Below are 14900 nucleotides of genomic sequence, written 5' to 3' on the forward strand. Positions count from 1 at the left end.
CTAGCAGAGGGAGGAGGTTGAAATGCTAGAAGAAATCATGCTAGGTGAAGCAACCACAGGAGTAGCAAAAAGAAAAAAAGTAGAGAAGAAGCATCACTATAGTGAGAGGAAAATATAGAGAGAGAGTGTGGCAGAGAGACATTGTGCTAGCGTTTGCCAAATGATCGGAACTTCATGTAGGACGACCAGCGCCAATCCGAACGCTTATGTCCTCGTGCCTCTAGGAGGATCTCGACCTGGTCCACCGTTGGTGAGTATCACTAGGGTCGACCCAGACACTTCTATCACATATTTCATCTTCAATATCAAACATGATCTTTCCCATTTCAGATTCAAAACTTCGGCCTGCCCATGTATCTGATGGAGCCGGCAGAACAATGAATAACATACTGGTAAACCGAGAGGCGGTGAACAAAACAGAGTGGTGAGAAAGGGAGAGGAACTTTAGTGCTTGCCACGAAATATTTAGAGCATCTTTGCCCCGTGGCAATCGCAGGGGCATATTTACTATAAAAAATAAATGCTCTAATCACTGTTTTGATCTTTTCGCTGCCTTCTCTGGCACCTAATTTTTGGTGAGCTTGGCCTATTGAATCGTTGAACCATTCTCTAATCTCTACTAAATCGTCCCATACACTCTATTATTAAAAGAAAATCGTCCCATATACTCAACGGAGGGACTCATCCAGTTCACTTCGGGGACATTTGCAGTCTTAGGCATCTCTAAAGTGGACCCTCGAACCTTTTGCAAGCGTCTGGAGCGAGCTGTTCGGACGCAGTTTGCCATCCAACGCGTCCTGCATCGGCCCGCGAACCAGTTCAGATGTCCATTTTCCTACAAACCGGAAGAAAACTAGAAGGGGCTTTGCGAGAGTCCGGACACCAGCCATGTAGGACTCCGACACCCTCGGCTCACCCAAAATCCCGCCTGGACCGGCGTCTCCATCCTTTCTTTTTCTCTACATCCGCTTTCTCTCTCGCCGCCGCCGCTCTACCACACTGACCGCCAGCCAAGCTCCTGCCGAAACTCCGCGGCCTACGCGACCTCCATCGCTACACAAGACCTCCACGCCGCTTGTCCTCCGCTGCCGTTCCACACCTCTCATTTGTCCTCCATGGCGTAGGTACCATCCACCCCTATGGTAGTCACCACGCCCGACAAGTGTTTGGTGAAATGCTCGTACTAATTTTTTTTGTCCCTTCTTTGGAGCAATGGTTTCGGACAGGAAGTACATATACAAGCACTATGTTAAGTTGTTCAACGAGGAGGACTACACGGATGAAACGACTATGATGCAGACAGTCCTTGCAGAACATAGGTCATCCTATCGAAGTTCCCGATCAGAATCCGACCATGTTTGATGAGTTTATTCAAATGCATCAACAAATTCGACATTGAGCAACTAATGAGTAGCTCAAGAAAGATTTGATTGAGCACATGTGGGCTGTTAAAGGGGAAACTAGAACATATGTGCTAGTTGATTTCAAGTTTGAACTATGTTAATTTGAAAACTTTGTTGGATTGTAATATTTAAGTTAGAACTATGATTTGATATGCGATTATTTTCGGCTAGCGGACTTAAAAAAAGAGATGGAATATTTGCGACTAGCTTTGGATGGTTGACTCCCACATCAGTGTCTGCGGACTGATCCCCACCGGTCCGTGGACTGATACGATGTCCGGTTTGGGGCTGAGATGCCCTTAGGGTCCAATTAAAAGCAAAACTTTTCTTTGGCAGCTGGCTTGTTGTCGTCTTCCCCCTGAGACAAAGTCAGAGCGACACAACCTTAGAGCATCTACAACAATGATTAGCTAATTTGGTGCCCCATACGCCCGCAGGTGTGTCCGCTGGCAATGCCCAGACAGAAGTCCATATGCTCTGTCCACACCCACGAACCCCAAATTCGGATACCCTATTTCATATAAACTCATGCATAGTACATAGATCATAGAGATAGCACAAAAACTAAGAAATTTGGAAATTAGACATGCAATTAGTCCATGGGGTCTGTCTCATTGCCAAAGGCATGGTCGGACTTGGACATGGCAGAGGAGGCAAAGAGATTGGGAAAGAAGTGGAGAAAGATGGGAGGAGAGCGGAGAGGGTGAGCGGACTGAGACTTACTAGGGTTCGCCCGAGCGGGTGGGTTTTTGTGGGGATGTTGTGTCGGAGTTGAATTCAACGGATATTGGGTAGGGGGTCTTGAGATGATGATCTTGGCTTAAGGGTAAGAGGACAAAAAGGGACATGATGTTTTACCCAGGTTCAGGCCCTCTTGAAGAGGTAAAACTCTACGTCCCGTTTCTGTTGTATTGATTTCTGATGGATTACAAAGTACAGGATGATCTACCTCGAGATCGTATGTGAATGAATCTAACCCTACAGTCTAAACCCCTCGGCTTATATAGGTACCGGGGTACCTAGGGTTACATGTAGATCGGTTAAATCAAGGGATAAACAACTGTATGTACTAGTTAATTGTTCGGCCATGGGTTCCGGAAACCCCTCGCCTTTTCAGCGAATGCGATGCTGCCATGCATGCTGGAGAGTGGTCATCACTAGGTTCTGCTCCACAAAGAGCATGCTTGAGCTAGAGTGCCATGTTCTCGAGAATGCAATCTCGCTCTAGTGCCTCACATTGGACACCACTAGAGGTCATTACATGTGCAATGTCAAAGGATCACTGAGATGCTATCTTGTGGTAATCCCATGCAGTGGCGGAGCTTAGTGGAGATCAAGCTAGGCCATCGCCCCCCCCCCCCCCCCCCCCCCCGGCACAGGAGATTTATTCATATTATCATGAGTAAATTGCCCATAGATTCATAGGAATCTAGCCTAAACCTGATGTTGGTTGCCCCCAAGCCCATTTGCCCCTCCTAAGATGTGTCCCAAACTCCGCCGCTGATCCCATGGAGGCTCGTAAAGCTATCAGGGCAATAAAAACATATATCAAGGGGGTAGCTTCCTATACAGGAGCCTTGTGATTGGTGCTATGTTAGGTGCTAGTTTTACATGATTTTATTGCCGGTGCGATATCTTTTAGTCGCGCTCAAATGATTTTTAAAGAAGTAGGTTATCCTGCACATGTTTGTTTTGTTTTGAGTTTATCTTCAGCTAAATTCAAGACATTTTAGTGTTGTTTTGTTTTAACTAAAATAGTACCATTGTGTATTGAGTCAAAATTAAAATGAAGAGTTTACGCCACGAGAAACCGTTTGTAAAGGTCGGTGTCTTCGATTGATTTTCACCTCTTGCCACAAAAAAGGGGAAGCAAAAGGACGTGGAGGGAGTTGCAAGCAATTATGTGTATGGAGCAACCAAAACAACCATGGAAAAGGCTATTACATTAAGCAAGGCTACATATCGAGTGTCTACAAGAGGATGGGCATTATTGGGGAGAAATGAAGAAATTTATCATATTAGTCATGCCCTTTCCTTTAGATATCTTCTTTAATTAAGGGAGAAATGCATGGCCTACATATCGAGTACCTTTTTTGTCACAAAATTTCTGTTCTTTCCAGAAATTGCCATGCATTTCTAACAAACTGCCAACACCATACAACTAAACTTGCCATCTAGAACATTTGCCAATACTAACCCATTCCCATCAAACGTTCGCCACATATGCAGTCTTAATGTTATTTGCAACATTGATGCCACATAGTCTGTTTCTTCTAGATAATCTTATTAGCAACATTGATGCCACTATACTCTTGCAAACACAGGTCTTGCTGCGATGCTGTGAGGTTTCTATAGTCATTCAATAAGCACCAGATTATGTTTTTCTTCTTTTTGAAGGAAACACCATCTAGCGCACTTCACCAAAATTATAAGAGTCATATCGTTCACGACATGCAGCAAGATGAAACTAGGTGGATCACCATCCCAAAACACTACGGAATGAAGATTGTCCTTTTATACCAAACAATTCAAAGATATATAAACATATTATGTTCAACATTTAAGGCTTCGGTAAAACAAAAAGATAGTACATCAGTAACATTGTGAGACATGATCAATTCATTTCCGATGCATAATATTCAGGATGGCTCTTGCCTCAGGCAAGAAACAGTGTCCAAGCCGGAAAATGGGGCTAAGGAGAACAAAATATTGGCTAGATAAAAACCAAGATAAATATTTAACCTTGCCAGAAAGTAAAGCCTATACTGACTTGCTCAAATAAAATTACTGGTTTTACACTGAGGCTTGCCGGAAATCAAGTGACTTGCTCGATGAATAAAATTACTGGTCCTACAATGATGTGGCACAGAAAACTTCTCCCTGTCAGCATTGTACAGTTACATGATTTCACTGTGGTGCTGCACCGCGAGGCGGAGGATGCTGTGGCGGCGGTGGTGGAAGGCCAACATTGCCCATCCCTGGCTACAAGACCAAAGACACACTTGAGTGAATACGGCAGCCACAGCACCAGTGCGAATAAACAATTTACACAACATATCATGGCCTGAGCAAGTCAATTTAGATATGAACAATCCATTAACATGCGACGGGAATCTTACCTGGTAAGAACCTAGACCAGGAATGGATGACATCTGTCCTTGTGGAGCCATCTGGCCCTGAGGCCGGTTGTACATACTGCCCATAGGAAAGTTTTGCATGCCAGAAGCACCTGAGGAACCTTGAATGTTTCCCATTCCGTTCGGGAAGCTGCCCATTGGAGGCATATTGCCGGGAGGGATGGAACCCGGGTGATTCTGGTTCAGGCCAATCAAGTGTTGTGGCATTTGAGGCATCATCTGGGTTGACGAACCTTGCATTGCCTGTACATATCAAAACCAACATATCAGCCATCATTCCAGTAGTTCCAAGGATTCAGCGCAGAAGAGCCAGTATAAATGGTACAGAATGTGATTCACATTCTAAAGATGTAACAGAAACTTCAAATGTATTTGGGTTTATAATGCATATCATAGTAGCGTGGCACCCTGCCCCTCTGGCCTCAATGAAAAGAGTGTTCAATGTTGAAGAAAAAACAGCCAAGCAAACACCTGACTAAAAGGGTCTAATAGTGAACTATTTTTTTTAAAGTACGCAAATTTTTCCATGTAACCACCATGTATGACAGTACAGGAATGTTGCTTTTCACTGGAAACAAAGTGGTACAGAAATTCTGAAAATAATAATAGAAAAAGGTATCGGTGAATAGTACCATTGGGTGTGGCATGGGTGGTAGCGGTGGGTTCACTGGTGATGGCCCTGGCATGGAACCTGGCATCGATGGAAGCTGAGGAAGTGATGATCGAGGTCCTTGTTGATGTTGAAGAATGTGTGCTGGCGGTGGCATATTTGGAGGCGGTGGCCGAAATTGAGAATGTTGCTGCTGAGGCATCTGTTGATAGTGTTGCTGCTGCCCAGTGGGTAGAAGAGATGGATGAGGACCTGGTGGCAACGGAGGCGGGCCAGGTGGAAGACCAGGTATAGATGGCCTCTGTTCTCCATGATCAGATCCAACAAGATGCATTGCAACACCAATGCCAGGTATTGTACCAGCAAATGGCCCAGGTGTTTGTTCAGGCATCTGGAATCGACCAGCAAAAGCAGAGTGTTGGTCACCATAACCTGATAAATTGACATCTTCAAATTATTGCCCAGATCAAGAAAAGAAAGCCAAACAATACCCGGAGGATCAAAGACAGACAAAGTGAACTGGTAATGTTTATGGAATTCTCTAGCTAACTATTTCGTGCAATCAGAAGGCATGCATTCATTACCCATCTTTTTTTTCACAACTCAAACCAAAAACAAAGCAAGCTGAGAATGAATCAAAGCAACCTTGGATCTGTCCGCTGTTGAATTTATCACGGGTAAGATCGCCAGGCCTGTTTCTACACCAGAATCTTGTAGCATGATCATTGCCACCACTGAGAGAAAATAACAAGATATCAGTCCAAACAAATGCTATTACAAGGACTAGCATGAAATGGAAGTTTGAATATTTCAGATACAGATACAGTTAAAAGAAATAACCAAACATTACAATCAGCATGTTTCTATATCCACATTTACAACTATAAGTACTCCCTCCATTCCAAAATAATTGAAGTTATAGGTTTGTCCCTAAGTCAAACTTGTTTAAGTTGACCAACTCTACAGAAAAAGTGGCAAGATCTACAACACCAAATATACCTAGTACAAAAAATATTTCGTAAAGAATCTCATGAGGCTAATTTGGTGTTCTACTCCCTCCATTCCTAAATATAAGTCTTTTTAGAGATTTGAATATGGACTACATACCGATGAATATAGACGTATTTTCGAGTGTAGATTCACTCATTTTCCACCGTATGTGGTCCATATTAGAATCTCTAAAAAGAGTTATATTTAGGAACGGAGAGATTAGATGTTAATATACTTTTCTATAGATTTGGTCAAACTTAAACAAGTTTGACTTAGGACAAACCCAGAACTTCAATTATTGTAGTACGTCAGAAAAATAATAACCCACAAGCACATGATCAGCCACGTACATTAAGATTTAAAATTCAGAAAGTAATAGTTTGTAAATTAAGTACCTGGAAAGTAGATAGCCCACTGGATGCCAGGCAAGGTCCCACACACTATTGTCATGTGCATTATTTATTTCAATTTGTGGGGCTTCATGGCTGCCAAAAACAATGAAAAATATGCTCATCAGTTTGAGATATCATTTCTAAACAACACAAAATAGCAACTAGAGTATCTTTTTGTTAACTGGACATCTCAAGATTATCTTGAAAAAAATATGAAAAACAATGATATGTAATTAATTATATATTCAATTATTCATGACTATCAAAGGTGTAGATCACAACAAATCACAGTAAAATGAGTTCCGATCCAAATTGAAGTTGTGATAACAAACTGCCAGGCCAGTCCGAATTATTATGTCAATGGCTCCATTTATGTTTCTTACCCGACCAACCAATGAAAGATTCCACCATCATAGCTCCCACTAACAAAGTATTCTTCGTGGAATGGATGCCATGCCAAAGCTGCAGAAATAAATAGAGTAAATCAAATAACACAACCATGCTGAACAAGGGCAGCGGACATTATAATTTTCTTTGTAACGTTAAGTCATTGGTCTGATCATGTAAAGCAAATGAATAACTTGAGTGAAAATATATCTAATCTTGTAGGAAAGAAACATAGAATTGAAATTCTGTGATGGGAATCTAACCAGTTACATCCTTATTGTGCCCACGGAAGGATTCAAGTTCTTTCATGGATCTAATATCATATAACTGCACAAAACACATTCACAATAATAAGTGAGGAATTGCCCGATATATCATGGATTAATTTACTGGATAGAAAGAGACAGATAGAACAAGGCAGACACACTAAGTTCCTGAAGGCACATGCAATTTGAGTATGGAGTACGGAAACTACTACATTAGAAGGAGAGGAAGAGTTTGTTCCCTACTTGCAACTATGAAGCATGACTTAATGGATATGATTGATTATTAATTAGGTTTAGGAAGCTTGGTTTTTTCAGATCACGTGGCTTAACCGCTTAAGTGCGTTCTAAAAGTTGGTATCAAACATTGGGCACTATTAGTATGAACTTGTCTTCCTCACTAGCACAAGTATGTGTAAAAATCAGCAGAACTAATAAGCTACCAACATATTTAAGTATTCTTCTTTCAGAGGGAAAAGTAAGAAGTTAATAATAACAGGGTAGAAATGTAAAAGTTATTGACCTTGATAATCTGATCCTTAGACGCAGTCAAAACCCAGTTCCCATTCTGATTCCATTTTACACACTGCACAATATTTTTATGACCATGGCTGCAGAAATAGCTGATCAGGTGCTGCCATACCACAGAACTTCATGGTTTGCAACATAAGACGAGGGACACAAATACTTACAATGAACGTAGCTCCCTACCACTTTTTGCATCCCAGAGTTTTACAAGATAGTCTTTCCCACCTGGATAGCACAGAAACAAATGAGCTCTGGACAAATAAACCCATTATTAAACTAACAATAATAATGACTAACCTGAAGCCAGTAAAGATTTTGTGGGATGCCAATCGACACTTTTAACATCCCAACCATGGCCTGGCTGAGTTTGAAGGCAAATTCAGGTTAATTCACACACAAAAAGTTAATACCACAATGTTACTTCAGACAAGCAAGCATCAAGTAGCACATGCACAAACGAAAAGTTTAGCAACATTACCAGTTAGGGATCTTTCTTCTTGGCATCTTGCGAAGTCCCAAACCTTCACGGTTGTGTCATCAGAACATGAACAGAACTTCAGGTCTGTTCTACAAAAGCTGTTTAAAGTATGTGTTTAAGTAGGGAATGAACATTAACTTGGTACATCTAAAGTAAAGAACATAGCACAGCCATCACCTCAAGTCACGGACTGATTCTCTGTGTGCAGTTTTATTCACTTTGACATTGTTCATGTTACTTTGCCAATACCTGGAAAGGATTCAAATTTCAAAGGATGCAGTTAACAAGTCAAACAATTTAACATTATTAAGGGCCAGTATTTAGCAATGGTACAAGGTGAAAGGGCCAGCATACTTTATTGCACCACCATCATCACCCGTAACCATCCAATTTTCATTGTGACTCCAAATCATTGATCTCACGGCTTGTTCATGAGCCTATTTATCAAATTAATAACACCAAATAAGTCAAGTTAACTAAGGCACTAGTAACTGCACCAGTAGCTAATGTGAAATACCTGAAGAATCATTTCAAAATTAAAAGATTGTCCATTCCATAGGGTGAATTCACCACTCTGTGATCCAGTAATAAGCCGGCGTCCCGTAGGAGTCCACTTTATCCAGAAATAACACTATGTTAGACCCAGACCAGAAAAAAGTAAAAAATAACACCAAAATAGAACCTTCATGAAAGTTTTCACATAGATGACAACAAAATAGATACTGGCATGGAGCTGTCAAGCTGATCTACTAACTAGTGTAAAAACATGGGAATTTGGAATTTTCCATCAACCTAGGTGACAGATTTTAATGCATGTGATGATGTTGATCCTTCAATAAGTCTACTACCCAAGTAGTGAAGGTAGTTAGGCATTCAAACATTTAAGGACCATACAGCAACTTCATGCACATCATATTTTCAAACCAAGTAGCACATTTAGAACAAGGAGATAGAGATGGCAATAGATTTGAAGAGAAAAGGGAGCTCAGTTATGTACGGTCAGGCCCGGGCGCATGGGAGTGCAACCTGTGCGCCCGCACAGGGCCTCCACTTCCTAGGGGCCCCTGATTTTCAAAGCAATATTACAGAAGCAGGCTCAGTTGCAAGCTCGAGTCCAGTTGGCCCAGTTGCATGTTCCAATCAATCAACCACGGTGAGGTGGGCTTCTGGGCTGCGCTCACGATACGCAAGGAAGCAGCAGCTGCTTGATCGCTCGAAGCCTAATCCCTGTCCAATCGTTCGTCTCAAGCAGACGTAAAAAAGCATCCAGATCCAGGCTGCGTCTGCACCTCTTCTGCGTTTGTGACTCTTCGTCCGCAACACCGAAGCAGAAGCTGAGCACCAGACGGCAGCAGCTGAGCCCAGGTGAGCGGTTCGAGTTTGGCAAATGATGGAACCCTTTTTCCATTGGCTAAGGACTGGCGGCTTTGACTGTGAGTTCAACTAATTTTATTTAATTTTCATCTTCTCGGTTTTGGCTTTTGATTTTACCAATACCTTGTAGTTAATTTTATTGTTTTCATCTTTTTTATATTAGATGTTTAGTGTTCCAACATCTAGATAGGTCATGTTTTCATCCCGAGACCATAAATCTAACTCAATCTGAAAAAGAACTATGCAACCAAGCGTTGAATGGATAAGATTCTCGATCCACCCCATTGCTACATGACACAGTATAACCTATACATTATTATCATTCTATTTTTCTACTGTAGTAGGGCATATTTTAATGTTTAGCACAGGGCCTCTGATTTTGCCAGCCCGGCCTACAGTCTAGTGTTTGTGAACACTTCAAACTATTCTTTTAATTTCGAACACATTCTGCCAGGATTGATGTTCTCAAGTTTTTCTTACTACTACTAGAAGCCAAGTACGTTTGAAGCTTCGAAAATGCAGCAAGCCAATGTTGGTGACCACAATACCTCCAATCACCCATTCAATATTTCAACTGTATAGAAAGTGCATTAGTGCATGATGTCAGAAGGGGAAAAAAGTCACTATAAAGTAGTTGTCGAATTAGCTTCTTGTATTGTGACTCCTGTTATATGATTAACATGTATCTTTCACACTAGGCATCACGCTCACAGATACCACTTCTATCTTGGAAGTCAAAATCAAGTAAAACTGAAATGCCAAGTAGGGTAAACAAGTATATTATGTAGAATCACATCTATCTTCAGTTCACGTAACCCTGCTGCCATGACCTGTTGGGGTTTTTTGAGATATGCAACAGTAGGTGCCTGCAGCTAGAGCATCAAGAACATAGAGAGATGGGTATCACTTAACTCACCACGACACAGTTTATGGAGCACCGGTTCTTATTGATAGATGAATGAACAAATTTCCCAGCAAAACTTGTAGAGGGGTTGTCTGGGTATGCAACAGAAGGCAACATCTGCAATAACGGTGTTAATCAGTATATCTCGATAAGAAATAGCAGAAGTTATAATCTTGTATTCATGATGTAGTAAATACATATAACTTCGAAAATTTCCACTAATAACACTCATACATCAGAATTTTATTACTGAAGATGGTAACTGATATAATTGGGAACAAAATCAGCACTAAAATTGAGAGATCAGATCCAAAACCAACTAGCCAAGTGACAACTAAAATCACACCACTTTCATATCTAAAAAGGAAGAGCCAAAATGAAACACAAGTAAACAGGTGTTCTTTTTCATTACTGAGTGCATTCATCAATTGTAAAGTGGGAGTTATCTAACTGCTTCTTCCTGGAAGAATCAACAGTTCACCCAAACCCCAGGAATTACTTGTTAACCAAAACAATACTTGTCTTGCCTACCACTATGGAACAAGCCTTGCTAGTGACAAACTGCATACTGCCCATACATGACGGCTCATTCACAATTCACCATATCCAGAAACAGGGCAGTATTAAGGTGATAAGGTCTGCCTGGATTTCATCCAGTAAACTAGTGTGTTGATTGATGAAATAACACAAGCCACTCAACAGTAGTAGTGGCCTGGCATCGATTGGAAAAACCATAGATTATCTTAGATAACTATGAGATGAAAGAGAAGGTTTTTTCTAAATTAAGAGGTTTGTTTCAAACAAATTGCATTAAAATATAGCTGCACTTGCACCTTATGAAGATTTGCTTCACAAATATACCATGTACACATTGGCATTAGTTATTTAGGCAAAAACATCCAATCAGCCAGATAAGGAAAACATGAAAATGATAATACAAAACGAAGAGTTATTATGCAAGTTTTTTTACAATTATTTATGAATCTAAATAACAAGAACACAAATATCTGAAATAATATTTGTTAGGCATCCTACACAGCAACATCAATTTTCTATCATGTTTATACATTTGCAAGGCAACACGTTCTTTCTCTAAAACTAAACTATCAGAAACAAGATTTGATAGGCATCCTACATAGAACATCAATTTTCTATCATGTTTATTATACATTTGTAAGGCAACACTACAGTTCTTTCTCTAAATCTAAAATGGCACTTCAAAATCAACTGATGCTTGTGCATGCATCCACTAGTTAGCATTGTTATTTATACCAGAATATTAGCTACGATGTCGCAAAAAAAGAATCTTAACTATGAACACTGTTCAGTATATTTCCAACAATGAGATAATAAAGGATAATATATCACAGATATTGGTGCTTTGAAATGAAAGGTAGATGATCCAAAATGAGCATATTTGGAAGCAAAAGGAGGTTTTCTAAGTACAAAATGCATACAAATTGCGAGTAGTATCTTCAGTTTTTGAGAAACCAATATCTTCAGCATTTCTGACTAAACAGTATCTTCAGTATAGCACAACTAATATCTTATAACATATTACATGCAGGGTAGCAGGCAACATACATCCAGGACAGCAGCTGCGGTTGGCTGCAACGTGAATCTATCCCTTGCATCCCGCTGCCACATGCGAGCCTGCACAATACAAACTGATGAGCTGCACAATACATTTGTATCGTTTTGTGTCTCCCTTGGACATGGTTGAAGACATTATATAAAAAATAATAACTTCTCAAAAGATAAACACAAAACTAAATATTACCTGAGCATAACGGACGAGAGAGCTCGTGTAGTCCACTGTTCGTCGCTGGACAGGCTTCCGCATCCTCTTAGCGCCAAAATTGTCCCCATAGGCTGAATTGAATCAAAATTAATATCTAGTTGCAATATGAATATTTATATCTTAAAAAGTTGCACGAAACCATGAGCATGTGACAGATTTTACGGGTGTTTCTAAGAAGAATCTCCATCTCGCAGTTTCGGGGAAAAAAGGCGAGCGATACGACAATTACTCGAACAAATCTAGTCTACCCCTACGGACCTAACCCTAACCAGATAAGGCGTAATTACCGTCGAACGGCTGCTGCTGCTGTTGCTGTTGATGTTGCTGCTGCTGATGGTGCTGCTGGGGTCCCGGGTGGCCGGCGTAGTCGGGCGCGAGGTTGGTGGATGACGCCGCAGAGAGCTGCCGCATCGGCGGCTGCAGCGGGCCGCGGTAGAAGTCCCCGCCGCCGCCGCCGGGCTGCGGCGGCGGGTGCTGCGGCGGAGGGGGCGGCAGAGGCTGCTGCTGCTGCTGTTGCTGCATCATCTCCGGCGCCGCGCCGGCGACTGGGTTAGGGTTTAGGGCCCGTGCGGCGGGAAAAGGGGCGGATTTTGGGTGGCTCGTCGAGGCCGCCGGGAGCGTGAGCACAGTAAGCCAAGAGGGTTTGGTTGGAACGAGACGATGGATGGGGAACTGATGGGCTTTCTCCTCTCCGGTAGAAGCCCAACCGGGTTTTCTTGGGCTGTCGAGTAGAAGCCACCCGCTGGTGAAGCTGGCTGGAGGCCTTTTTATATATTTTTTTCTTTATATCTTTTTTTCTTTTATACATAGATATTATAAAATAATTATGAATATTTTTAAAATAATATATGAAAAAATTAATACACTATGAACATATTTTCAATGCATGATGAATAATATTTTAAAATTTAAAAAAATAATAATTGTGCATGCATTTAAAACAAGATTCATGCATTTTTAAAAGTGTTGACACATTTTTAAACATACGTCACATTTAAAAATGTTCCTTGAATTTAAAAGTGTCTTTATGTTTAAAATGTTTGCGGTTTTATGGAATAACAAAAAACTGAAAACCAGAGGAAACCAATAAAACCTACATAGATAACAAAAGGAGGAGCACCCGGTGACCCCAACCAACAACGTCAGACGCTCGAACTGGACCAGCCCACTATACCATGTGTGCTTGGGCGACAATTTGAAGTATATAACATCATATATGAGCTCTCTTGTGGTGGGGGTACCATTGGCTTCAACACTCGGGGTGTGGCAGTCATGAGCGGTCTGTAAATTGGGCCTAAGGCCACGAGATGGATCCAGTGCGTAGGAATAGTATAAGTAGAGTAGCAAACATTCTAAAAAAGACATTGTAGAAGAAAAAAAAGTACTAAGTTGTGCCCTTGATGTATTATGTTGCAGATGAATGAAATTTGAACCGTCTCACTTTACGTGCTCCATTCCTTGTCCCCTCTCATTGATTTCCCATCCCAATGTCTCCCTTCAATTGTGGTGATCCACTAATTTTCCATGCCATAGGGACACAAGTTGGCGGCAACCGAGTAGGACTGGGAGGGGTCACGGAGGGAAAAAAACGTCAAGAGAGGAGGTGGCTTGTGGGGGAATTGTAGAGATGATGGGGGGGGGGGCACGAGAGGGTCGCCTTACCGGTCTCGGGGGTAGATTGACTTTTTAAAACGGGGGATTCGAGATCGATGAACCAATGTTTCACCGTTTTCCGTCAAAACTTAGTTTCCATGTAATCCAACACTATGTCAATTCATGCAAGGTTTTCTTCCCACAGCCACAAGATGTGGCAGCAATTGGTGTAAGATTATGTCCTTTTTTGTTTCAACCAACAGGGAAGGTGAAGTGACTCTTAGTTTCAGGAACAGCATATTGTTGCTTATTGTTATGTTGTTCTTACAGTCTCTGAACTCTTTTCTGCACATGACAAAAAGATATTCAAGCAAGAAGACAAGAATGAAGTTGCAGTAAGCGGACATTTCTCTTGTAGTGGTAAACTCCGTGACTCTAGCGCTCTCATGTACAAGGGACAGGAATGCATTAATTACTCTTGACGTTATTGGGGGATGGGATCGGATAAAAATACTCCCTCCATTTCACAATATAGTGCGCCCGCGCTTTCTGTAATTCAAATTTGACCGTGAATTTAACTATCGAGACTGACTGCGGCGGGAATAAAAATTATACCACTGAATTCGTATTTTCGATATAAATTCGATGATATAATTTTTTCCCCATTGTAGTCGGTTCCGTTGGTTAAATTTACAGTCAAACTTAGATCTTAGAAAGCGCGGACGCATTACTTTGTGAAATGAAGGGAGTAGTTCTTGGAGGAAGGGATCCAGCTTGATCTTTGCAGAGTTCACTGAAATCCACCTAAAAAAGAAAAGTACACTGAAATCGGCGCTGTAAGCTGAAAGTAGTGCACCAGGCTCGCTCCTCCTTGCTCGAAGCTACCTAGACTTTGCATGGAAATCATTCCACGCTTCATTGAAACTTTCAGTTATGCTACCTGTAGACCCTAATTTGTTTTAAAAGAAAAATCAGAGAAGTTGATATGGTCGAGTTGGTCTAATGCACCAATTATTTTTTATTTGGTTTTTTCTCTGGGA

General features: G+C 41.3%; 1 protein-coding gene across 2 annotated transcripts; it reads right to left on the bottom strand.

Moving 5' to 3' along the window:
* Positions 1-3948: 3948 nt before the first annotated feature.
* Positions 3949-12916, bottom strand: LOC123104354 (flowering time control protein FY). Of its 2 annotated transcripts, none has more exons than XM_044526182.1 (18): positions 12555-12916; positions 12247-12338; positions 12051-12119; positions 10479-10583; positions 8706-8801; positions 8543-8625; positions 8366-8437; positions 8189-8286; positions 8008-8067; positions 7875-7935; positions 7706-7793; positions 7183-7246; positions 6916-6994; positions 6536-6625; positions 5796-5884; positions 5173-5582; positions 4523-4783; positions 3949-4381 (listed from the first exon to the last, which is right to left on the bottom strand). In XM_044526182.1, exons 1-18 carry the CDS (start codon positions 12790-12792, stop codon positions 4301-4303), a joined length of 2136 nt encoding a protein of 711 aa, XP_044382117.1. In that variant the 5' UTR covers positions 12793-12916; the 3' UTR covers positions 3949-4300. The 2 variants fall into 2 exon arrangements, with proteins under 2 accessions (XP_044382117.1, XP_044382118.1); XM_044526183.1 differs by having other exon boundaries at positions 3949-4385; positions 12555-12914.
* Positions 12917-14900: the final 1984 nt, after the last annotated feature.

This window comes from Triticum aestivum, chromosome 5A (assembly GCF_018294505.1).
Source record: "Triticum aestivum cultivar Chinese Spring chromosome 5A, IWGSC CS RefSeq v2.1, whole genome shotgun sequence".
Classification (NCBI taxonomy): Eukaryota; Viridiplantae; Streptophyta; class Magnoliopsida; order Poales; family Poaceae; genus Triticum; species Triticum aestivum.